This window comes from Glossina fuscipes, unplaced genomic scaffold (assembly GCF_014805625.2).
Source record: "Glossina fuscipes isolate IAEA_lab_2018 unplaced genomic scaffold, Yale_Gfus_2 2, whole genome shotgun sequence".
Taxonomy (NCBI): Eukaryota; Metazoa; Arthropoda; class Insecta; order Diptera; family Glossinidae; genus Glossina; species Glossina fuscipes.
The window spans coordinates 16,422,722-16,450,030 of record NW_023998416.1 but is presented as its reverse complement, the minus strand read 5'-3'; the positions used below and the strand labels follow the sequence as shown (position 1 = coordinate 16,450,030).

At 34.9% G+C, this 27,309-nt stretch overlaps 1 protein-coding gene across 1 annotated transcript in view; it reads left to right on the top strand.

Annotated features, from left to right (window-relative positions):
* Positions 1-27,309, top strand: part of LOC119633091 (serine/threonine-protein kinase grp) — a 35,047-nt gene that overhangs the window by 1,847 nt on the left and 5,891 nt on the right. Inside the window, exons 2-4 of the mRNA XM_038026313.1 lie at positions 4,581-4,804; positions 23,832-24,009; positions 25,213-25,355. Of these exons, the coding sequence (XP_037882241.1) occupies positions 4,581-4,804; positions 23,832-24,009; positions 25,213-25,355 (545 nt within the window). The remainder of the gene's footprint in view (positions 1-4,580; positions 4,805-23,831; positions 24,010-25,212; positions 25,356-27,309) is intronic.

Sequence of the window (27,309 nt, the reverse complement as noted above, 5' to 3'; positions counted from 1 at the left end):
AGAAGGTAACGATTTCCGGAAAATTTAACTTAAATATGGGTGTGCATCGGGAGGAGCTTTTCGTTTGCGAAACTTTTATTTTAAAAAGTTTTGTTCCTTAAAGAAATATTTCGCTTGAAAATTGTCCAAAGAACTCGCGAACTCAAATCTCAGTTCGGTAAAGTTTACTTTGGTCCTAGCCTATACTGAGTGCTTAGTGAGTAATGGCATAACGCACCTACCGATGCGATGGGTACGCACCTAGTAGGTTTGTTACTGTCACACCCTTATCTCTTCCCCTCTCTTCAGTTCTTTCTATTCACCATCATGTCACGCATATAGCAAACAACCTCCGAGTGATCGATCAAATAAAAATGTTAGTTTCGAATTCAACTAGTTATTATTTCGAATTATCTATCAAGTGCCCTCATATCAATTTAAATTCCAATAATTCTAAACTGACTCTACTTAACAACTTCCGAATGAATACCATAACAATATCTTGCCGAATGACGATGTTTATCGATGTTTTGCAACTTTCTAGGTTAATTGGCCCCCATATGACAGGTAGGCGTTTATTTGTCAATATTCGTATCAATAAAATCGAGTTACAGGTCAATTTAATTTATCATTGAATGAAATCTTCAATTCTCTTTCACTCATTTCTGAACAAAATCATATAAATGTTGAGAACATTGCGTGTATCCTCTGCGAATGCTGCTGCTCCTAGTGTAGTATATCAACGTGCCTATGTTATTTGGATAGTGCCATCTTATAGTGTAGACTAAACCACTGAGTGTTTATGACAAGTGCTAACAAGAAGCATTAAGGTTCATTCCTTTTTTATTTTTCACTTATTTGTATACAGAATCATTAAGGTTTAACTAGAAGAGAGATGGATGCAAAATATATATAGCGCGTGTGTCAAATTGGCACAGAGACTTTATCTCTACTCTACGTCACGTCTTTAATTCTCTTAGATTAAATTTGTTAAATTAAATTTTCTCTTAAGTATGTATATATGTACAAGAGATGTGCTCAAATAATCCCACACTCTACAGGTTCAAAAATACCGGATATCCAACTCCTAACCTGTCGTCTCGTACGCTGCATCCTAGAGTGTAATCAATTCCAAACGAAATTATTGAAGAAAGACGTTTGCGAATTTTCGACTTTTCCTCCCGTTTTATTTTATTTTAGTTTTTTTTTTGCTTTTCTTCCCTCCGGTTGAATAATACCCATTAAAGCCACTTGTCACTTTCAAATTGCGTTTTAGATCGTTTCATGCATATTTTACTATTTATCGATATTTGATGAACCTCTACACCTTCTACACCTTTATTTCGATCTTTTCAGCGCACTTGTTCACCCCCGTTATTAACCTTCTTGTTACCTTCGCTTATGATGAAATTGATATCATTCTGTTCATCTTCAAATTTATTCTCTCTTTCTGTTATTTTGAATTCCATTAATGAGTTCTCACAAGATTATTAAGGGTTGTATTATAATATATTGAATTGTTAGCTGCTTTTTTAAAATCTTGAAAAAATGAAGTCGCAAACTTTTTGTTTTATTTATTATCTGGACAATATGGATCGAATTATTTCCACCTTTTCATGTGCTCTTCTTGGGAATCAAGCTTGAATATGTTTCAAAAAAAAAATATAGATATAAAACATTATAGTGGGACGCGGCCAACCATTAAATGCCTTACAGCATTTCGTTTGACACAGTCAGCCGTGTAATGATTTTCTGAAATAAGGTTTTATATGGGGAATGGTTGAAAAAGTTTTTCGATCCGAACTGTTTTTAATAACGTTCACCGTTGGGCCAAGACATGTCGTTGTACCTAACTTCATCAAAATATCTCAAAAATTGTGACCTGTAGGTTGAACGCAAGAAAACAATGCAGACGGACAGACAGACAGACAAGCTTAGCCGTGACCAACCACGTTGGTGTATCAAATTTCATCAAGCACAAGAACAGCAAACGAGCAAATAAACTGAAATTGATGCAGAAACTGATTGTGAATCTGTCGGTATAACAAAAGATGGGTCGGTCTGTCTCAAGCTCTTTTGGGTGTTGCATAGATCCGCACAAACTTACTGCATCTTTGTACTACAAGTAGGGTGCAGGGTGAGTCTATCTCAAGTTCTTCTGCATAGATGCGCACAAACTTAATATATCCTTGCGCCACAAGGAGGGGTGTGGAGTATAAAAATCTGTTAAAAACTTTTAGTGGATGTCGTCCTTAATTTCAGAAAAATAATTTATTAAGATCTCAAAATGAGTTCTGGATTTTGCCATTGCACAGCATATAGACAACGGGGCTTTCGACTTTCGAACAAATACACTAAGAGAAAATAACTTTCTATTTGCTTATGCCAGTTTCAGTTTATGTCAGTTTTTGCTAACATTAAAATTTAGAACTTGCTTTAGGATCTGCATTGTAATTGCAAGTTGAGTTACTTGCTCATAAGCTTGAACGACATCTGCGTTTCTTACGTAAGCGTGATGTATGTCTAGGACAAACTAAGTACCAAAAGCAAACGTTGGAATAGCTGAAAGCCAGCTTCGTTTTGCTTTGCCGAAACCTTTATATCTGGTAAGGAAATTATCGATAAAATCCGACTCAAATCGGAAAATCGTCATTTAGACGAGAAGGAAGTGACTTTGAATTTCAATGCCAAACCATGAATCGGAAAGAGAAAGTTTAGTTGACGTTTTGAGCTTGAAATGTATTGCGACACGTGTTCATCCAGAGAAACACGATGTCCTCGTTCTTGTGCGGAAGTGTGTTGACGATTTGCTTTTCTCAAAGCTCAAATTCGAATTTCGCGAAAGGCATTCGCGGCATAAAAGAAAACTCGAGCAAGCAAGGGCCATTCGTTTTCTTTCGAAGAGAGGGTCCGCTGGCACTGTACTGAGCGCATGTCCTTCGACCGAGTTTTCCCACTTTCAATACCATCTTGCTTGCAAGTACTTCCAATGTTTGCGCCAAACTTGAGGACGATGTCTTCATTTTATATGTGCGAGCAGGAGAATGTTTATTAGGCGGATTACAAGGGTATATACACACTGAACTGACATCATTTTGCCCAAAGACAAATCCTATTGAAAACGGTTTAATATCCGACCACTTTTTCAACAATCTCCCTTATAATGCCTTATTTTAAAGAATCGTTGCATTGAAAACGAAATTGCAAAGTGCAAAATTTAAAATATGTAAATTTATACAAGTAGATGGACAAACAGACGGATATGCTTATGATGCATTTTACATATTATGGATTTTCTAAGGCCTTCTTCTCTGCATTGCAAAGGTTTGGTCAAAATGAATGTATCCTCCTTCTTGTATAGTGGGTAGTTTCTTGAAAAAGAGATATCATATAAACCTTGACAATTAATTACTGTTTGGTTCCAATTTTATGGGTTACACTGAGAGTAATTATATGGATGTTAAGAACATTTTAAATTTAAATTAATTAAAATCTTTAAAATGGTGCTATGAATGAATAATTATTTCATAAAGGAAAATTTAGAAAGGACATATCATGTTAACTTTTCTGAATACAAACTTAGTTACTACTAAAGTGTAGTCTTGCAGTTGGTTTTAAAACCAAAGAAGAAGAAAAAAAAAAAAGAGAAATTGTTGCTTGCAGTGTACTATCGTTTGTGATAATCAAGTTTCTTTGGTGGATACTTTAAAGCGAAGTAAATTACATTTTAGATTGTACTTGCAGTCCAAGTCCATGTGTGATGCACACAGGTAGCTGCCTATATGGAGATGTCACGCTCACGCTTTTGAAAAAGAAAAACCGAGAAATGAGCCAATAAACCGGAAATCTTTCAAACACTTCCTTCCGGCATTTTAAAGAAAGCAGAAAGAAATATCTACACATTTTCCTACTATTACCACGTTATGTATACCTTAGATGCTTATGTAAACATTTACCTACAATACTCGTATAATCATACAATGAAGACACTACATCGTCAGGCGCATGCCTAAGGGTAAAAGAGAAAATTATTTGCTGAATATATGCAACATGGTATACTACACGTATAATATTAGTACACAAACAAGTTTGTACCTTAAATAATGAAAACTGTTTTTTTTTTTTTTTTTTTAGAAAGAATCAAATCAAGTAGTGAAACCTGAAAGTCGAAAAAAGGACACAGAAATGTAGGCATATATATATACATATATATATATATATATATATATACATATGTATGCATAAATATATAAAAGGAATATTATAAGTGCATAAGTTTCTTTCCTTTCGTTTGCTCTCCCTCTCTCGTTCTCTTCTTCCGTGTTTAAGCATTAGATAAAGTAGTATTATTGTGTGTATCCTTAACGCGTATACAACTCATATACGTTATATGCGGTATACATACAATACATACAATAGTGGTGGTGGATAGTTCTTAATGGTAGTTTTTCTCTTTTATCAGAGAAACTAAAAACATGCCTTCTCTTCGTTTCAAAAATTTTTTAAATGTATATTCCTTTCTATATGTACCTATATAAATATATATATACATATATATATATATATAAAATTATTCTATTGTATTTTCTATATACTAACAGAGTAAAATTGTTGATTAACCGTCAAACCGGTGAAGCTGTTGCTATGAAAATGGTCGATTTAAAAAAGCATTCGGATGCTGTATTATCCGTTCGTAAAGAAATATGCATACAAAGAATGTTACAGGACCAACACATTCTCCGATTTTACGGTAATCGTTCAAGTGGACACATTGAATATATATTCCTGGAATATGCAGCCGGTGGTGAATTATTCGATCGTATCGGTAAGTGAATTAATACTAAAAATTTTCATTTAAAAATTTAAGTAAAAGTTTTACCAACAACTCTAATTAATAAAAGTGAACAAAGTGCTTGATATTTAGCAGTGCTTAACATATTTCTCTAAATGTGATTACCGCAAAAGCAAGTCGTTTGGTTAACGTATACGTAAACATGGATATACAGTGCGTTGCCCATTCTTAATCATTGTTTTTCCTTCTTGTTTATTACACACACACACACACACACACCCATACACACCCAATAGCTATGTATATAGAAAGCTATATACGCGCGTGTGGGCATCTATATAAAGGCAAATACAACTGGTCCACAAAAATACCTCTTCACGTTTTGCACATGTCCTATTGCCCGTTGCCTATACAAGAAATAGAAAAAAATCAAAATCCATAACGATTTTATAAAATCGTTAATTTTACATTTCATTTACATATCCATATATCCGGTATATTATTGTTTATAGGCTAATTAGATTGGAATCAAATAAAAGGATAATTCAGAGAGGGAGAGAGATGCATATAATAGACAAGAAATATTATTCCCACAAATACCGCACTTGCACAAACTTAACTCCAGCTTAACAGCCAGGCTTTATAAAGTGCGCATATTTTCAATTGGCCTGATGGACGTACATTTCACAAAACTATGCGTTTATCTATCTCCTTGATTGCGCTCAAATCAGATGCTGGGCATTCTCAGGCTACTCACAATCGCTCTAAAAATATTATGTTTGGAGTAAACATTAAAAGAAAAAAGCAATCAAACGGAAACATCGTTTAATCAGCCACTCAGTGCAATTAGTTCGGTTTGGTCGACCTACTTTCTTAGCAGTATCTTACCTTTCCTTGCATACTTTGCTTGCTATTTGTTATATATTTAACACAGAAGTCGAAGATGCTCTAAGTCGTTCGAAGTAAACCAAATTTCTGTTACTTCAGTTCCGCAATATTCATGGATGAATATACAAAAACCTTATAAAGTGTACATATTCTTGATCAGCATTAAATTCTACGCGTAAAGTGTCCATAATCTTAAGGTTCCAAATCGATGAAGTTAAGGCCACTTTCAACATACACATGTTCAAGAGATACGTTTTCACGTCGTAACGCAATTTAATGAATACTTAAGCGTAACACTAAAATATATCTAATCAAAGGCTTACGCAAAACCAAATGTTATTTATGCGAACTCACCCTCAGCTTATAATTTTAGCCTTAAAAATATTTGCTCGCCCCTGACGTGATTTTCAATAATTTACAAACGACTTGGCAAAGAAAATCGACTTATCTTATACTTGTGAAGTCTATATGTATAAATAAAATTTATATACTAACAAATTACGGTAACATGGTAACATCATTACGATTGAGAAAAGATAAAACAAAATTTACACATGCATGCATGCATTCGTTCGAAGATTTGTGCTAAGTTGCTTTCTTTTTTCGCGTCTAATGCACACAAATCAAAGCAAGAAACTGAAAAAAAGAATAAGAAAATGACTAAAATTTATAACACAACTTCCAACAGTTCACAGGGAAAAGAAATATTGCCACATGTGCGCTGATATTATGTGGGTGACAAACCTATGCAAGATTGTCGTCAATCGTCTAAAAAAAAAACAAAGCTTCGAAAAAACCATATATACATAAATATATATGTTTATATGTTATTATACATACATACATATATACATATATATATATATATAAGTTATATATATTAGTTCAATGAATGTTGATTGCAACCACTACGCGTAGGTTTGTTAGTTTTTCCCATTTCAATCCCTGAACACCCCGAAAGGGGGTGTTTTGACAGAAGCTCGCCTGGTTAGAATAGTCTAAGTAGGATAATTTGAAAATTTGCATAATTTATTTAAACAAACAAAACATTGGGCTAATCTTTGATTTGGATCGTGGTCTCAATGGAAATAAGAAGCACTTTATCCGTGCAAAAAGATATACACTTGAGTTGCTTGCTGCAGAGAACGCTAACATAGTTCATACTGAAATAGGAATATGTTTAATATGTACTTAGCTATTAATTCGCTCGTACAGGCTGGCGGTGTTCGTATTTCAATTTGATTTAATTTCTTTATGAAATATGAGAATAAAATGAAATGAATGGTGATCACTTTTATACCCTACACCACTTATGTTATACAGGGTAGAGTCTATTTGGTTAATGCGGACGTGTATAACATGTAGAAAGCTTTAAGATAGACCCATCTTTTTTTTTATATGAATTGCTCTGAGCCTGCTTCTCCATCTGTCCACCTGATGTCCGTCCATGTAAGATTGTATTCAAGCTATAAGTTGCATTTTTTTAGATATTTTGATGAAATTTGGTACAGTGACGCATTTTAACCTATCGACGTACGCTGTCGAATATGGTTCGGACCGGTTCACTTTTCCCATCACTCCCTATATAACGCCCTATTCTGAAAAATTGTTATATGGAAAAAGCTGTTATTTTCAAAATTTATCGGAAAAAGTGACCAATTAGTAGTATTACGGCATTCTAAAGTGGTATGAAAACTTCGGAACGGCTGAGAAGATTTTTGAACACCCTCTCATATAAAGAATTTTTACTTGTTTTTTATTATTGCATTGTTGTCGTTGTCGATTTGGGTTTTATCCTCACACGCGCACACATTTTAATCTTCTGCTTCAGGCCTTCTCTCTAGACACTTTCATAAGAAGAACTTTAAAACTTTTTGACTCTGCCAACCGTAGAAACTTATCGACTCACAACTCCTTAGAATAACATATGACGGGAGACGATAATGCAATAAGTGTTTTACTAATTGATCTCCTATAAAGCTGTAGCATTTGCTTAAAAATACAGGAACATTTAAATCAAATCCGATTCAATCTAACTATTCATGTTTGCAAAATGTTAGCCAAACAAAGTCGCACCCGACTTCCCGACGAACACCTCACGTCTTTAAATTTCGTTGATTTCGAAACTTTTCCACTCCCTGAATTAGTGTCGAGGGAGAAGTGTAAGAAATAAGCCGTGGGAGAGCTCTCTGTGACAATTTGTGTAGAGATAAATAAAGTCTTACAGATTACAATTGTAAATGTCTTCAGGAATCCGTATGCACTTATTCGTTACAACGCAAAGTACGCCTACTCCATCTTCTGATGCGCTGCATCAGTCTATTCTGCTACAAAAAGTTTTCGCAGACACCCAGCCGTACAATTTCTATAATACTTTATTAATAGTCAGTAGTGGCGGGATAAACATCTTCATTAGAAATGAATTGAGAAATCACAAATTGCAACGACATCCAAGTTAAATAACATTTGTACGACTCTCTTTGTAAGCGTTAATTAATCGAATATCTTGCGTAGATTTATATAGGAGCTTCATCGCATACTAGTTTCTGTGTCTGCTGCACACACAAATAAGATAGCAAATGGATTTTACAACAATGAAGATGAAAATAAGCAATTAATATTTAATACACATTGGCGTGGGCACAATACGAATACACCGCAATTCCCATCTGTCACTAATGATATATTTCAAGCTGCGCATATGTGTGCTTATGAAAAAGTAGTAACTTCACATTAACTGATTGGGTATCATTTAATATAATATATAACATAATTATTTCAATATTGGATTTGTAATACTAAGAAAAACACGTCAACTTCTGTATTGGATGGAGCTTTTTAGTTTTTCTATTATCAATCTAACTGAAATCGAAAATTTCAAACGGCGGTTAAGGACAATACAGAGTAATATTTAGCAAGAAAAAACACCGAATAAAATATTAAATCTAACGAAGGTAGCATTAATTAGTCCCCAATTCCAGCGTATGTGGGCGAAACAACTTCATGCACTTTCGAAACGCTTTAATCTTGTAGATATGTAGTACTTTAAGGGGGACGATCACTGTGTACTGCATGAAAGCAAAACGTATTCATATAAGGAAATTCAAGGAAAATTTAAAGCATACATTTAGGTATTAAAAAAGAAAAAATGAATCTTGAAAAGTATTAAAAAAAGGCAACGCAGAAACTGTTCTCGTAAAGCAGGGATAATAGTAAGTTTAAATCTAAAGCAAGGAAGAAATTACTTAACACTAGAGCTACCCTGTGGATCAATTTGACTTTGATTTGACATTGAAAGACCTTTAAATAACTACCTATAGTCAAATTTTCTCGATCTAGCCTAGTTTAGAAGATCTAACCTAGTTATGAGTTCTATCAAAGTGTTCGTTGGCACAAACATTCCTTAGGCGATTAAGAAATCAAAGATTAAGCAGCGAAAACACTGCGCCTACCACACTATCGACTATTCGAAATAAGGTGTTGTATGGAAAGTGGCTGATAAAGTGCTCCGAACTGCATCATTTCCAAAAGTTTTCACTGTTGCACCACGACATGGTGGTATATCTAATTTGATCAAAGTATCACAAAAATTGTGACCTTTAGGTTGAGCACAAGCAAACCAGGCCAGCTGAGATCATAATAAATTCATGTGAGGAGAGAAGTCAATAGGAAGTATTGGAGTTATATGCTGCGTACCGTTTTGAAAAATCATGCTTCGAGTAAAACACGGTCGAAGCTTCAAGAACCCGTAATAACACTATGTTCGAAAAATCCAATTTTCGGACAATTTAAAATTTTGCCACGCCCCTAGTCATTTTTTTTATACCATTGTTAAATATTCCAAGAATCATTTACGGTAATAAAAAATTGATTTTCTGAAAAATTATAGTCGCTCCCTCCTCTCTTAATGTACCTCTTGAAAGACCTACGATTTATGGCAAGCGTCCAATATAAAATGAAATTTCTAGATAACATGGTTTTATTCGGTCTTTTGCCATGCCCACAATTAACAAAAGATCTGCTTGAAGTGATAGGCAGAAGAACTTGGGGGAGATCCACTTTATATTAGACCGATCGATTGAGAATCACTTTCTGATCTAATTACAACAGGTGTGTCCGTCTTGCATTCTTGTGTTTAAGCGATAGGCCGCAATATTTCAAAAATTTTGATGAAACTTGGTACAACGACATAGTTTGGCCGAAGGACGAAGGCTATTGAAAATGGTGCGGGTGGGACGACTTGTTCGACCACGTCCCGTATAACGCCATAATTTGAAAAGTCATTATATGAATAACCGTAGATTGATGTACGATACTAAATAGCGGGCCCAGTGCCATTATAATTTTTAACTTGCTTAAAAGAAACGGACTAGACTTAGTCATGATTTTAAAAATAACTTTGTTCTTAGTTTCATCATGAAATATTATCGTTCATTTGTTGAGAATTATATTGTAAGCGTTTAAACTAGTCGAAGTGACTTAAAACGCGAGAACAATTTTCTGAAAACAAACAGCAACAAAAAATAAAGAAAACTACGATATAAGATATGTAATGATATGTAATTGCTTTACTAACACAACATTATCTTACGTGTGATATACACAAGACAGAAGAGCAATCATAATTTCTTGAAAACTTGTCGTCATCTCAACAAAAGTTAGAATTTTTGACATGACAAATCGACAGAAATGTCCCTGATTTTTTTTTTGTTAAGTATTTGTTCATTGGAAAAATTTCACATTTTTTGTATATCAATTATGAAAAGTAATAAAGTCGGTAATAAAGCGATATTATCTTACAGACCATGACAACGTCAGCTTATGTCTTTAATATATTCTCTATATAGTGAATTTCATATATATATACACTTAATAAAGTGTTTTTTTGCTTTATTATTAACATGTGTACATATCTTTCATTTTTGTTACATCAAACATTTTACGTTAGGCAAGTAATTCATTATGAAAGTTTTATGAAATATTAAAAAAAAACAAAATCAATTAAAGGATCTATTTTGGTAAAATCCTTAACATCCTTATGATTTTGACAAAATAGAAATTTTAAATTCACAATCCTGCATACACACGCAAACACAGACAGACAGACAGACAGATATACGTATATCTAAGCACATCCTTTGCTTCTAAGTAAGCAAGCAAACAAATAAACGTATGTTGTCGTGAATGTAAACAAATTAAACAATTAAAATTGTATAAACGTATCTACGGATGTCTGAAGCATCATGTGTATAACAGGTGTGCAAATAAGTGCTTACAAGTTCTTTAAAAGATGACGTTACATGACGTCTGAGCATTTGTCAAGAGTGATACTATTTATGGAATTTAATTGTTGTCATATTAGCAAGCTTTACCAAGATGTATAAAAGCGATTCGAAATCAAATACCATCATAAGTACTTTTTCTGTTGAAGGCAACCATCCCTAGCAAGAAGCATTAGGCCATATGGATTTGTTTGTGCTGTGTATTCGAACGTAGGAATCTGCAGACAGTCAAGGATTTCTTGTAGAACTCTGTCGTGTGCTTGCTCCGTAATGTGAAAACATATGGAACGTGATTTCGCTGATTTAAATGTCCGATGTGGCCTGAGTGAGACCCTTCAGAAAAACATTGGAAGACAATAATTTGTAAGCGAAGGTCGGTGAAGGCGATAAACAAACGCAACAAATGATGGTGGAACAACTAAATGTGATCATCAGTGCAGGCTTGCATACAATTAACAAAGTCACGTGAGTGATTTAGCATCATAGGTACAAAGGAAAGTCATTTGTACATAGTGCCGTCGATTATGATTACAAAAAGATTTATTTTTAAAATTAAAAATTTTAGTAAAGTGCCCCGTTATGAGCTGCTTTAGTTCAGTTAGCAAATAGTTAAGGAGCGCTAGTATGAAGTCGTCATGTCCGAATTATATTTCGTTTGGCAGGCCATACTCTTACAACGGATCGGTACATGAAATTAGCTACACTTGAGTGCTCGATCGGCAATGGTTCAAAGACTTACCCTCTCCAACTTCAATAATTAGCTATTGATCGTATTTACACTCAAGTGCTGGGTCGGTAGATGCTTAAAGGTCTACCGGTCGAACGCACTCTCATGACTTCCGAATATTCTCAACAAAAAGTGATGATTTTGAGCAGAATGTGAAGAAAAACAAATTGTGGGCGAAAGTATAACAAAAAACAATAGTTTGTTTTTTCAGCAAGACTTCCATTTGCAAAATCAGTTTACCGAATGTTATACTGGGCCCTCTCTACCCACCTATATTTGATTAATATCAAACGATGGCTTCCTGTTTACCTGAAAAAAGCTTTCATTTTTATAAGAACGCATGGATGCCTTGAAAAGACCAGATGTTCTATAGGAGCGGGATTTAAATTCAGTTAGAAGAATGGGAATAGTATGTAACTGGCAGGAGACAATATTTTTCATAAAATATTCCTTCCCAGTATTCTAACACAAGCGCCTTTTATATAGCAAAAAAAAAAAAAAAAAAAAAACCGGTAGAACTTATTTGCGCATCTACTACTTGCCTTTTACAAACATTCAAGCAATAAACAACAAGGACTGCGTGTAAACTAAGAAGTAGAAATTAAATTATATACCTTAACCAAGGGCAAGTCTTTTCACAATTGCATGGAAGCATGGAAAAGCAAGTTAGTTATTTATCCTTTCGTTTTGTTAATAAAAAAAAACTACGAAGATTAAATTCGTCCTACGGTCATTCTTGAAATACTCTTTCTTTCCTTTTTAAAAATTTTTATATAATTAATTACATTGGATTAGTTGAAACAGGCAAATAACGTTCGGCTAACCTCTGATCAGTACACTAACTTAAGAGTCAAAGAACTTTTTAGAAAGTTAATGTGAATTAACTGGAAAAAAATGAATTCTTACAGTATCCGATTAGGTTGTTAAGTGATTGACTACAAATACTTACAACAATGACCCCTAAGATTTGGCTCACGGTAAAAACTTAAGTGATTTTAGAATAATGTTTTATACCCATCTGCCGTAAAGGAGCATATTAAAAAATATAGAAATATTCATCGGTAATACATAATTTCTAGATCAGCATGACTGGAGCAATTGATTTAGTGAGATCCATCCTGCACTTCATTGATTAAAACCGCAATTACTGCCGCAAAAATTTTCATGGGAAAGCAACCATGTTCTTTTATCAGGCTAAGATCGAATATTTTGGAAAATCCTCTAATAAGTCATAGCACTTTAGGTTGTGTTCTAACTCCTACTTCGAAATCCCCTTACATCAAATGGAGGTTTCACCCACAATTGTCAAAAGACTGTATGTTCATAAGACAAAATACGCAAACAAATATGATATTTAGTAGCGTGCAATCATCTAAGAAATGCTGCAAAATCGTATAAAGCTTTGATCGGAAACACTTATAACTCACGCTGAGTCCAGCGCAAAATGCAATCGTATGGTCGTTCTACTGTACTAGCAGTTTAGTATATCGCTTTCTGTCCGTGTATGTTGGGCTTTCATTTACACAACGGACGTATGCTGAGTGATCGACCAAACAGTTTAAAAGTATGAAAATTTTGAATTTCAACTATCCCTAATGTTCTCTGGAGTAACTTTTTTCTCCACTACTAATCATTTTACTAACTTCCGTTTGGGCAACGCGCCTGTAATCTCTAGCATATATGATAGGAGACTTCGCTTTGACTCGCTATTGTTGTATTCATTGTTATCGCTAGTGTGCTAGAGTTCGTTGGTCGTCGACCATGCCATAAAAAGATCGTTCATGAGTCTGGTAAGATTTTTTCATTCGCTTGTGAATGCGTTCACAAACTGTTCGAACTGTTTACTTCTTCATAGTAATGTTAGCGACATCAAACATCATATTCGATAAGAGAACAACAAATTTGGAGTTTCATACCACAAACTTTAATAATCCTGCAAGGTCGATCTATGCCCACCAAATAAGAAAATCCATGTCAAGTTTCGTCTTTCTACAAAAACTTTTACGTACACTCCTAACTTTCCATAATCCACTGTAGACAAACGCATGCGGTCAACATGCTTATATGTGCTGCAGAAGAAAAGAGAAATTCAGTTAATAAAGGAGGCCATGAAGGAAGGAAATTTGTGGTTATGTTCATGGAGGGATAAGAACCTAAAATACTTCAATATTGTCAGAGAGGCAAACAGTAAGCTGTAAGCTCGAGAAGGATATATATATCTGTCCTACAATTTAACAAGTAAGAAAGTCATATGCGGCCGAATCTCGCGTACCCACCACTATCTTTTTCGCAGTCTACTCTCCAAGTTCTTTTACTTGACATCCATATCGCTAGTATTATTAAGAAAAAAGTAATGGTGGTGTCCACCCCGTTGCCTTATTTTTAACCTATTGTTAGGCAGATAATGTATCTTCATTTAAGGAGTGTACAAAATAGTTTTAAACATTCGGTCTTCGGTTTGCCTTATGGTAAATGAGCATAAAACCAATTTCGTGTGGACATAGTGGATATTTCTCCCGTAAGGGTTAGAGTGCCTCGCAAAGTAAATGCGGAAATTTTCAGCCTTCTAGCTTTTATAATTTTCGAGTAACGAGCAAAAATCCACAAATATTTGTTGAAAAAAAACGAAGTCGCGTTCAGTTTACGTTCCACTGCGCGCTTCTGCATCGACAGATTTGGCCAATTTTCAATACCAACCTGCGTGCGGAAACTTCGATATTTACAGTCGATATCTACATTTCTACGATTAGAAGAGTGCCAATAAACACCGCCCAGACACACAAACGGACAGGCATGGCTTAATCAATTGAGAACTTCACGGTGATCAAGAAAATATATAATTTATAGGGTCTCGGAAGCTTGATTTTGGGTGCTACATATATTTTGGGAAAAAACAAAATGAGTATACCCCCGTCTTACAGTGGTAGGTATAAAGACGTGCGGTGAAGGAACAATGTTCTGATTTGGTCTCCTTACATGGCAATACTTCTGCAACTCGTCAAAATCTGCCTTCAATTAACAGAAAAATTTTAACAGCATTTGCAAATTAATGAAATGTTTTACGAAAGTGGTCCACCGTTATGCGCAGCTTCGTTACGTGAATTTGCGTCAACTTATTGTCTTTGCGATTGGTCGGACAGTCAAACAAGTGAACTATTTAAGGAAAGATTATTGTCAGTAATTTGTAAATTAATTGCTAAGACAAAATGTGATTTAATATCTAGAGCAACCTAAAATTCGGACTAGACTACTTGTCATGGCGGAGGTTGTCTCGAACTGTCGCCATTTGTGATGCAGTGGTGATGGGAATGTTTTGTTGCCACCGTGACACACCGTAGCCAGTTACAATTGACAAAGAAGTATACACCGATGGAAAGAAGGGACAAGCTTATCTGGGCACAAGGGCAGAAGGGACAAGCAAACTGGGTGGGCGTGATGTTATGTCGAAGGCCGGTCTATACTTTTCCGTACCATTCAGCTACGTTTTTAACTGGAGACCCCGAACTTAGGTACTAAGAGCCGTATGATTTCTCACGATATGCTGACTCGTAAGGCGTATTTTGTACGATATTTAATTTATTCGTGTGCGAAAGCAAAATCAATTGCCTTTTAACTGGCGAATACGCAAAATTAAAGTGACATTGGTCAAAGAGTTAAGCATTCCGGCTTTTATGATACTAATGCTCCACGGGGAAGCAAATGGTTCCCCTTTTTCACGGCAATAATGCGCGCCTCCACTGGCGGCTGCCTCTGAAATAATTCCTACATAAAATCATTTCATTTGCTTTACATTTTGCAAATTGGCTCTCGTTCCGTTTTGTGCGGAAACTAAGTAAAAATAGCTCTTTCTAAAAACTCAGTCATTGAAGTTGTGCCTACGAATGACGTATTAACGAGCTGAGCTCCCTTTTGTAATGTAGTTTTATGTGCAAGTAAATATAAAGTAAAACCTATTTTTACTTCTCCCTTGCCTCCCACATTGACATGTAAAAGAAATGTGGATGATCCAATTGCTTTGTTACGCTTTCGAAAAGCATATGAAAACGTTTGTCATTTCATTTGATAAATTGCTGTGTATACTCATATGCGTTAAAAATCTTATATTTTCATTTCACATTCTCAGAAATGTTTTGCTTCAAATTCCTACATAGAGACGAAGTTTTATGTCCTTTTAAAAATAATCATAAAAGTCTGCAACCACTAGATACTAATAATAGCTCTGTTCTGCTCCATGCCTTTCCACAATCTCATGCATCAATTAGAAAACTGTAGTAACCTTTCGTAATAAGTATTGTCATGAAAATGCATCTGCGTCTCCATTACAGTGAAAAGCGAATTCGAAATTTACTTTAATTTACATTAGTATTTCTACCCATGTATGCCAATGTATATTAATGTCTTATAAAAGCAATTTATTTAATACTGATTGGAAGATAGATACGCAAAAATGAATTTTTAAACTCTTTTGTTTTGGCTTGAAGTTATCAACTTGCGCTCTTCCAGCCCCTAGTAGCCATAATTTCCTTAAAACTCATTTCGATTCCCTTGACCGGCGATGGCGTCATATAGAAAACCAAAATTTGGGAATTGAATTTCGTTGGCCCAAAGGACCAAATCTCTTCGGCTATTAATAGGTTGTTCGATAAATCATCCCATTCGACGGCATTACCATGCCAGGCCTCTTAAGCCTCATAAATAGGTTTTATTCTTCTATTTACTACTTAGCAACTTAACCTCTGCCTTTGCCACTTTTCGACTTGACGCTCACCTTCATCTGCGAACTTTTGCACAAAAGACATAGGTACAGTAAAAACAGCTCTTCGAGAAACCCTTTGTTTACTTCAAACATTTTTACGGGGAAAGCACATTTCACCATATGGACTTGTTGTTTAAGCGATTCAGAACTCTTTAATGAGAAGGTCATAACAAAATTTTTCGAGCAGAATACGGTCCTCCAGTTTGTGACCTCCTTTTTAGGAGAACAGAGCCACATTGCTTTTTAGTTGTACGCCGCAAAACAAGAGTTTTCGAAAGAAATACGCATTTTAGTTTGTGGCCTTCTTTTTAAGAAACTGAGATTTAGAAGCTATAGGAATTCAGCGACATTCTTTTATATACTTAACACCACTTGTAGCGCAAGCAGATGTATTCATTTCGTGCGAATGAATGACCACCCAGAAGAGCTTGAGGTGGACCTATCCGAAATCGAATCGATCTAAGCTTGTCTGTCCGTCGGTCCACCTTATTTCTTGTGTTTAATCTACAGCTTCTGAGATATCTCTGATATCGATCACTTCCCATACGACACTTTATTTTGAGCACTCGTGATATGAATAATTATAGTAAACAAACGATGCTGTAGATTGTTTAATGGACTGTTAAAGGCCGGCCAATTTTTCCCATTTTTGCACGCAGAGCGTTTCGTAAATTGGAAATGTGGCAAATTTCAACCTTCTGTTGTTTGTGGAAAAACCACACATCTCTGTTAAGAGAAACGGAGTTACGTTCAGTTTACGCTGCACTGTGGGCTTCTGCTCAGATCAATTAGACCTGTTTTCAGTATCAACCCGCATGCAAAAACTGCCAAATTTGAAGTGGATATCTTCACTTCTGCAACCGGGAGAGTGCCAACAAGAAGCACCACACAGACATGGGTTAATCAGTTCAGAGTTGCACCCATTAAAAATGACAACTAAATTATTTTTTTCTCAAAATCGGTTGAAACTCCTATTATTAATGATAATGAAAATAAAAAGTAAGTGCCGCGTTATACTAGGAACGCCAGTACCGATCAAATGTTCCTGGAGGCTGCTACAGCCTTTTTTTTTTTTTGGCTTTACTTCTTTTTGGTTTTCTTCTAGTAACAAAAACATGAATGTGGCTTTTAAAATGGATTATCTATGGTGAAGTTGTTTGCATATATTTAGCATAAAAGCAATTTTTGCTATGGCAACTAACGAAAAAAAGAGGATTTTTGACAGACTTTTTTTTCCAACCTTTAAGCATTCTAAAAAAATTGTTTTGGACAAATGGCAACACCACCACACCCATGCACGCGAGGCATGTTTAATTTAATGAGCACTGATCCAAATTTAGATTTTATAAATTGAAAACATAGTCAGGATAAGTCGACTATTACCCTACCAAACATTGTCTAAATTCATAGCACAAAACATTATACCCTGCTTTTATAGGAACTTACCATTGTGGAACTGTGTATTAAAAGTTAGACCTTGCTGCACATTTTTGCTTACTCTCTCTAAAGAGACCTTATAGAATTATATTATATTATATATATTATATATATTCTTGATCAGTATTAAGCTCTGAACCGGTTTAAGCATTTCTGTCTGCTCGTCTGTCTGCCCCTGTGTCTATGGTAGAGATTCCCTTGGTCGCAAAAATGTAGCAGTGGTATTAAAGTTGAACTAAGTCGGCCAGTACACATATACACAGTATACGTAACTTATAACCACGTCTGTTTTCAAAATAAGAAATGTCTGGTTTTTTGCTCGTTACTTATAAACCATACATAAACGATAAAAATATGCGTTTATATTCTGCCGATGGTTTGGGCTCCCCTGTATCAAAATGGAAAAATCGGCAACGCCTAGTCACTATTGCCAATATTGACATATGAAGCTTCAGTAGCCATATAAAGCCTACGCGCTTGATAAGTATCAAATGGTGGTGGATGGAAACGATTCGGACCCGACCGAATTTGAATTTCTTACTTGCTTCATTTATACTTAGTTGAGCGTTGTACGTATTTCATAGATCCTGACATATTTGACATTGGGTACAGCATTGTGGTTTTCATTGCAAAAATATGTTTCATAAGAATCCTCTGCAGAATACGTAATCTGTACGCTCTTTCACTTCTTTTCATGTTTACTACGATAGTGCACGCACCTTCTATTCAGAGTCACCCCTAGAGATATAAAAATTGTAGAGCATTTAATTTAGATTTGTATATTAAGCTTTAAAGCTTCCCTTCATAAAATTTCTCTGTCAAATTCAAATGAAAGCTAAATTGAGTTATTGATACGTTCGCAATAAACAATAAAACCGATTATGTAAATATGGTTTTCGGTTCACAGAATTTTATCAGCGAACACGATGCGAAATGTGTATAACACGTTATGAAGATTTACTTTTTTAAAAACCTTGCAACCTTTGGCAGACATCTATTTGATTGAAATTTAAATTTTCTGTATAAAAAAGTGTTTGACCAGACCTCTCTGGGCTTTTTGCTAGCCGAAAATTGATGTTTTTCACTAATTGTCCATTGTCCACTACACAGAAATCAATATTTCTAAAGAATGCTACGTATTCTGTAGATACAGGAATGCAGACTACATTACTTTTTTCTATTATGCCACACTTTACACGCCACTTGTAGTATAGGATATATTAAGTTTGGGTCGACGTAGGTAACACGCAGAAGCATTTAAGATAGACTCACCTTTTATTATACCGATCGATTCAAAACCATTTTCTAAACCGATCTAAGCCTGTCAGGTCGAAACACTGGCGTGACCCCAAGGAGAAACGTTATTAAGAATGATTGGTTCGATCCGCTTCAAAATTTCTCGACAGAAGTGGGTAAGTAAGAAATAGCGTATAGTATAACGTAGTTTGGAGACCTTGGTATATAAGTATATCAAAAAAAATGTATACCGCGTCGTATCGAAACCTTATTCGTGCTGTAAGAGACCATGTTACAAGATACCATGAAATAATGTAAATCAGTGCAACATGCATCATGTTGCATCGAAACCAAATTTTGAGGTGCAAAACTTTACGATGAAAATTTGTTGCGAAATTTCGTTCCGATTGTATGTAAAGAAAGAATTAAGTTATTATTATTACTATTATTATTATTATTATAATTAATTAAGCCAGAGAAATAATTTGCAAGAGTAAAGTCTTAAAACACAAAGATGTAAGTCTTGGGATTTGACCACACGACCATTAAGTTGCTAGTCGAGATCGAGTCGAGTCGGCCATTGAGGCCGAGTTAACTTCAAGTTTTCATAAAAACAAAGAAATATGAAATTTAACTTTGTGATGAAATATAAAAACTAAAAGTATATTCAAGAAATAATGATGAGGACCATAAAATTTGTTGTCATCAAAAGTTACTGGCCGCATCTCATCATATTAGCAATAAAGTAAAAGCAAAAACCAATTAAACAGAAACACATTCGAGTTTGTGAAATCGTACTGTATCGAAACCGTGTTGTAATATTCGCAAATTGTATGCCACGTTGAATCAAAATCATGCTTTACAAGGACTCTGTCCAATTGGGATGCCTGCCTATATATCCCCATATTTAGTCTATAATATGGGTATACATTTACTTAAGACGTCCATTTAGGAGTAAATGGATAGTGAAAAATAATAGTTCACATGTGCTCGTAAAATGACCAGAATCCAAAATAAAAGGAGATCATAGTTGTAGCTCATAGGATGTAGGTCCTTTCAAAAAGTAGTGTATGTAAAAAAACTCATGCCTTTTTTGTTTGCTTTTATTAGTTGCACACATGTGCAGTCTGTTTACGGCAGAGATTCGTCGAAAACCTGTGGAAGGTTAAGCTAGAACTGTGGACTCTTGCTTGCTGCTGGTACACAGCTCTTAATATTGATGTGCTATTCAACTCCACTCGTACGTTCGTTCGTTTGTTCGTTCGTTAGGCATTTATTTAAAAAATTTAAAACTTACTTTATGACTTCACGTGCCTGTCCTCCTCATAATCTCCTATGCAGCAGTTATCATTAGATTATTGTATGCAAAGTAAATTTTTTTTACGAATTTGCATTTTCTGACTTGTAGTTGATTTTATTTATTTATTTTTTAATTGTTTGTTGTAAAAAAAAAAACAAAAAAATTCATTCCCGAACTAAATAAAAAAATTAAAATAAAAAATCAATTACTTTTCTCATTTTTCGTTGCTGTAGTTACCATACAAAACGACTTACTCTGAACCTTTCGTATTGTGGTTCACTCTTGTTTCTTTTTTGTTTACTTTCCTTATTTATTTTCATTTTACTTTTTAGACTGAGGATGTATATGAATTTATGCGTTCTTGTACATTTCCATTTTCAACTAATTTTGTTGATGGCGTTTGCGCTATTGTGTTCTTGTGTGGTATTACGCGGTATAGCGTTCGTTGGCTGACATTTTTAACCATTTATGTCATTGTTATCCAAACTTTTCACTTTATTAGGCCACATTGAATGAAAATGTTCCACACCGAGAATAGGTGAGAAGCAAAGCCCTTTATGATTAACGAGCTGAATACACAATACAATGCGTAGGCGTCACCCATTACTGCATTTGATGCAATGAACTACAAAATTATTACATGTACGTAGGTTGGCTAGAAAGTTTGAGACTCGAACATGAAGATGGCATCACTTGTGCTGAAAAGCTGAGAAAGTTTACGTATGCATCGATACGTACTCCTAGTCGCTTAATAATAATTTTGCGATGGTTTGATTGTTTTGTGAAAATGGAAATAATGGGCTTGTGATTAATAAGATACGATTGAACGCTGTATGTAAGAACTCTGTACCATTATTCACGATCGTGCCAGCTTGGGCAACGACGAACGTTCAGGTCCATGTTCAGTGTTCAAATGGTGCGCTTTGAAAGATCGTCGAATTAATGAGATAGCAAACACTATAAACACGTTAAGCGAACATGTTTGTCTTATATTGAATTAAGATTCAGGCCTGTGAGGGATGATCGCATGTTGGGCGCCATCTGTGGTCATAGCGAAAATGAAACCCCTAGCCTAACATGTCGATATCTTCAACGGGAAGAGTGCATGAATTGAAGTTTAAATTGCTGCCCGACCCACCGTATCCTCCAGATGGAAAATCCTGCAAGAATTATCTGTTGACAAATCTTAAAAGGATACTTCGGCCAAAAAAAATTTAGATCAAGTAATAAAGTCCTTTTGGATATTGAAGGTTATTGTACGGGTCATGACCAGGGTGTATGTACAATGTAGAAAATATATAAATATAGATAACATAAGCAAAATCATTATAATGGTTACAACTTTTCAAAATAAAACATTTTAAGGGAATGGTAGAAGACGCGTTCTGATCCGAATCATTTTCATCCCCCAAATTTCATGAAAATATCTCAAAAAATGCGACCTGAAGGTTGAATTTAAGACGGACAGACCGACAGGCAAGTTTACGTCAATTCAGTACGTGAAGGTGAAAGGTGGGTCCACTTCAAGTCTTTCTGGGTGTTGCATACTTCTGCACAAACTTACTCATATACCCTTGTATCTCAAATGATGTGTGCTTTATATATAAAAATGTATATACACATACAGTGTGTATACAGATACATGTACATATAATTGCAGCAACATCACATAGCATCAATCTTTGAAATAAGTAAATCCTACGTTCCTCGTCAGTATAAGGTATTAATATTCTATATATCTTACTATAGAAAGCTAAAACAATCTCTGAAAGGAAACAAAAATTTTGCTTTATCTCAGTTAATACTTTCACGATCATGAGCATGTATCTGACTAAGAGCAGGCCACAGCTTTCTTTTAGTAAGAAGACAAATAGATCCAAACATAATTTATCTCTATCTTTATAAATTGAAAGATTTTATTTACATAATTCGTAAGCCGCACCTTACTTTCGCGTACATAATATGGTTTATGAAAGGCGCTTTGAACGACCATGAGCTAAATTAATTTGTGCTCTTATAGCAAACAACATAAAGTTAAAAAGTTTTAGTGGTTATTGTTTTTGCATTTTTCTTTGTTGTTTTGTTAAACTTAAAAGTTAATTTGTTGACCCATCAGCGAAGAATGCATGGCATGCTAAACTTGTCTGATCGTCTATAACACACATACTCCTTCTCATAAGAAGAATATCTTTTTAATTATAGTTTAAGTCTCCCATATTCCCACCCACAACCAGAAAGAAAGACGAAATGCGTAAAATATCAGAAATGCCATAAAAAGGAGATATTGTTACAACTTTTGCTTGCTCCAAGTAATTTAGTTCGTTCAGCTTACGCTAAACATAATATAATGTAAAAAACATCAAATGAAGTACGTTAAACAGTGACCACTGTTGGGCATGTCGCATTGTCGGTAATTGACGGACAACAACGACAAGCGGTCTGAACAGAAGCCAAGAGCGAGAAGGAAGGTTTGTACCTAGTCACTACGATTTAAAGACTTACACTTACGGGGAATTTCTGGTTTACGTGAACAGTTTCAGATCAATGGTTTGCTAAGTACTCCCGGTGTTTAGCAAACACAGATTGATATTTTTCTTACAGCGCGCATACAGCCTAGAACGCCGCTAACGACGTCACAGACCTGTTACGGCTCAATTTTATTATTGCTAGACGCAAACTTTTTGAGAATTTAGGGTTGCATAAAAGAACAAATCAACGGATCTACTTTTGTAAATACCTAATTCAACCAAACGGTCAAAAAAGAAGTGGCGTGATAGCGTGGAGAGGTAGGTCAGTTGTCACTTCTTTTGAGACCTTTTTTTTTTCTTAACGTGACGGAACATTCAGGGGTTATCCACCATGCGTGTAACACGGTGATGATTAGAAAAAAGTTGCGCAAAAAAAGGAGAGAGAGAGAGAGAGAGGATGAGTATGCCCAATTAATAAGCGTTATGCTTCTACCGATTAAGGACTCACTATATCTGTGATCAAAGTAAATTCTACCGCAATTGAAATCTGAATCCGCAAACGCTTCATTGCTAGTTGCTATGTCTATCTACTCGGTCAGTCACAGCGATAAAAAATAGCGGAGTAATTCTCATAGAGCCCATAAACTGTAGAGCTCTCATTTTTATAGTCGCCTGCCTGTGACGTATTTAAGTACTTTGCTCCTCACTGAAAATGGCAGACAAAGAAATGCTTCTGACATTCGTCCTAGAGTATACATTGCGTGTTGATTTTCTTAGCGTTACTGACATTGTGAGGCGTGCCGTTGTTTAGTAAAAAATTAATTTGTACGACATTATTATTTCAATTCACTTTATTTATTTTATTGTTTAATACATGATGCTTACAACTATATTTTTACTTGATATCTGTGTGCTTGTATATATAAGTTTAATTTAGTTTATTGCATGTTTTGTGTTTATTTGCAGAACCCGATATTGGTATGCCCCAGCATGAGGCACAACGCTATTTTACGCAACTCTTATCCGGTCTACAGTATTTGCATCAACGCGGCATAGCTCATAGGGATCTCAAACCCGAAAATCTTTTATTGGACGAACACGATAATATCAAAATATCTGACTTTGGAATGGCTACCATGTTTAGGTATTTAGGTACAAAATATATCATATCTAATTAATTGAAAAATCAAATATTCTTTAAATTTCTTATATTTCTGTGTATGCATATCTGTGATCAAAGAATATTTCCAAGAACTATAATAACATCTAAGAAAGTATTGTGAGCTAGCTTCTTAAGTTCCTTTCGCTAGGTTAAATAACCTAGAATCTAGTGAATTATATTCGAATTTGCTTGACAAGTTACACGGCTTGCGGCAGAGTATTTTTTAAAAATAAATACTTTTCTCACACTTAAAAGTAATCATATGCTTAATAGCTGACACAAACCTCACTATTCCATTGTTTTTGCTCAAAAAAAAAAAAAAAAAAATATGTATATATATCGAAAGACTCCTTTTCGCAACTCTTAGAATCGTTTACCTTCTAAAGAGATAATGCTATCTTGTTAGTAGGAAATCATGAAGAATTTTCTCGAAATTCCAATCAATGTTTCCCGCATTTGTTAAAATATTGAAAAACATTTTTTTTTTTTTTTAATAATAATGTTTTAAAAACAGAACGACGTAAGGTAGCTGTTCATTTTCTATAGCACCTCGTATAAGTTTTTTGGAATTTTTTCACCATCAAGTGAAAGGATGTAGTATTTCTTAAAAACAATGATTCAAAGGAAAATTGCGATTGAAATATTTGCGAAAGAATTAATTTTTTATATTACTATTTATGGATCTATAGTTTAAATTTGAAATCAGTCAATTGAGATACGAAAGATCTAGGAATATGACTAGTTGGAAAAACGTATATCTCAGTAGGGTTACCTCACTTGAAACATATCCTCCTTGAACATTTAAGAAACTATTTGAGATGATAAAAAGAAATACATGATAAGGCAAAAGTGTGCAAAATAGCTTCAGAAAGACCTTGTAAGCTCCATATATTTGGTGGGTATAGAAGATTTGGTCTAAGCTGAGTGATTCTTTGTATGGCAAATGAACATTCCTTTAACTTAGGGAATGCCCTTACTTCGTCACAGATTTTTCGTCCTTCCTCTTCTTGCAAAAATTCGCCGAAACAACGACAGATGGTGCTTTGTTTGAAACTTAGTAAAATTAAAGGTTAATTTTTCTTCCTTCCATTTCCTGATCACAGATTGGCTTTTGCGTGATGAAATTCACTTTGTCTTTCAAGTAAATGCCTTAAATAATTATATATAATGAATTATTGCTTTTAGATGTAAAGGTAAAGAGCGGCTTTTAGACAATCGTTGCGGTACTTTGCCTTATGTGGCACCCGAAGTGCTGCTTAAACCCTATCATGCACAACCTGCTGATATATGGTCTTGTGGAGTTATCTTGGTAACCATGCTGGCTGGCGGTAAGCATGCTATTATAAGCGAAATTTTATGTATATTGCGTAATATTTTTGTGTTCGTGTGTTTTTGTGACTGTATTTAAAATTTTGCCTGCACATAAAAATGTGACAAAAAATGCATTCACATGTATATATATATTAACTCTTGTAATTAATACGGAATTTGATTTGCTATACTTGTTTGTTTTTCTTTCTTTTGTCGTTCATTAACATACATAAAGTAATTTAAGACATTTAACGGCACAATGTCGAAATAGATTTACTGGTGGGGGCGTTCACAGAAACAAAATACTACTAGGGAGGAAGGGAATTAAGCAAGTTTTTAAAATTACTCCTCGAAACGAGTTACCATAATTCCGATTCCTAGGTAAATGTAAGAAGACACTACAATTCTTTCTATAATTCAAAAATTCTCTTCTTGAATTCGCTTATCCTAACGAACGGAAGATTTCTATAACCGTCTAGGGTATAAACTTAAGTATGAATACGCCATGAACCGCTTTGCCAACGTTGTCTCTTCGTGTAATCTTAACAAATGTTGGTGGGCGTTATAATTTCATCAGATAGCTGCAAAAAGTCCCAAATTCTTCATGGAAATATATACTGCCGCCTTTCGTTGAAATGTTTTCTTCAATTTGAAGTTTGTTATGTAGGAACTGAAGTTTAAATTGGTAAGCAAAACTCGATACAATACTTACTACGCCTCCAAATTTTGCATTTGGCATAATGTCATAGACAAACCATGTAAAAACACAATAGACGGGGACGGCCCATCAGTAAATAACCCGCATCATTCTACAGTTATGCATAAATCGACTTGTCAAAATAATGCACATGGGAAGTGGTCGAGAAAGCCGTCCGATCCGAAACATTTTCAATAACGTTCATCCTTGCATCGAAATCTGTCAGTGTGCTTCATTTTATGAAAATATCTCAAAAGTAGGTTGAGCACAAATTTACATGGGCCAAGATCAGACGGACAGACGGATGGTCGGACAGGCTGGCTTGGATCTATCTAGGTGGCTGCCTCTTAGGCCCTTTTCAGTGACATATACGTCCGCACAAACCTGATATCCCCTCTACCGCCTATGGTGTAAGATATAAAGACTGAAAAAGGAAGGAAAAAAGACCACATTTCCATAGTCCATATAGTATTGATTGGGACATGTTGATTTTTCCAATTTTTTCCGAATTTACCTGGAAATATTTATCGTGCGTCTATGTAGCTTAGGTGTAATTAGCAAAAACCTCGCAAATGGAAATGTTGGGCCCCATTTTCAGCACCAATCTTCGTGCGAGAATTTCCAGTATTTTTGGCGCCCAAAAGAATATTTGCTAGGCGGACAGAGGCGCTTACTTAAACCGATTTAGATCTTAATGCCGATCAAGACTGTATACACCTTATAAGGTGTTCGGACCGTTTCCTTGCGGGTGTTGCAAACATTTTGAAAAAAATGGCTGTACTTTCACCCTTCCGTGGCGGGTGTAAACGCATCAGAGATGAGATACTCTTCGCGGAACTGGAAACAGTATTGACTATTCCTTGAAAACTCTGCTTTGCTGTTCACAAATGAGAAATTGATGAAGCGAATAACATCTGAGAAACGACATATGCAAATATGGGAATGAGATGACTAAAAAACTATATATATTAAAAAGAGTGAACTAATGGAATATACCGGCACAATAAGGAACATGTTATTGGATGTGGTCAAACCACAAAACTCACTGCGAAAATAATACTCAAGCGGAAACGAATCTTTTATACCCACTACGTCTTAGCTTCGCTTTAAATTTCTTATTTAGTATTTATTTATTTGCAATTTAAAATTATATTTTTATAAAACAATAGCTCACTACACCTACTAGTATCATCGTTACATATGAGAGATAATTGGAAAACCTTACACTGGATGTAATATATAAATTTAAATAACGTTATAATATAGGTTAGGAT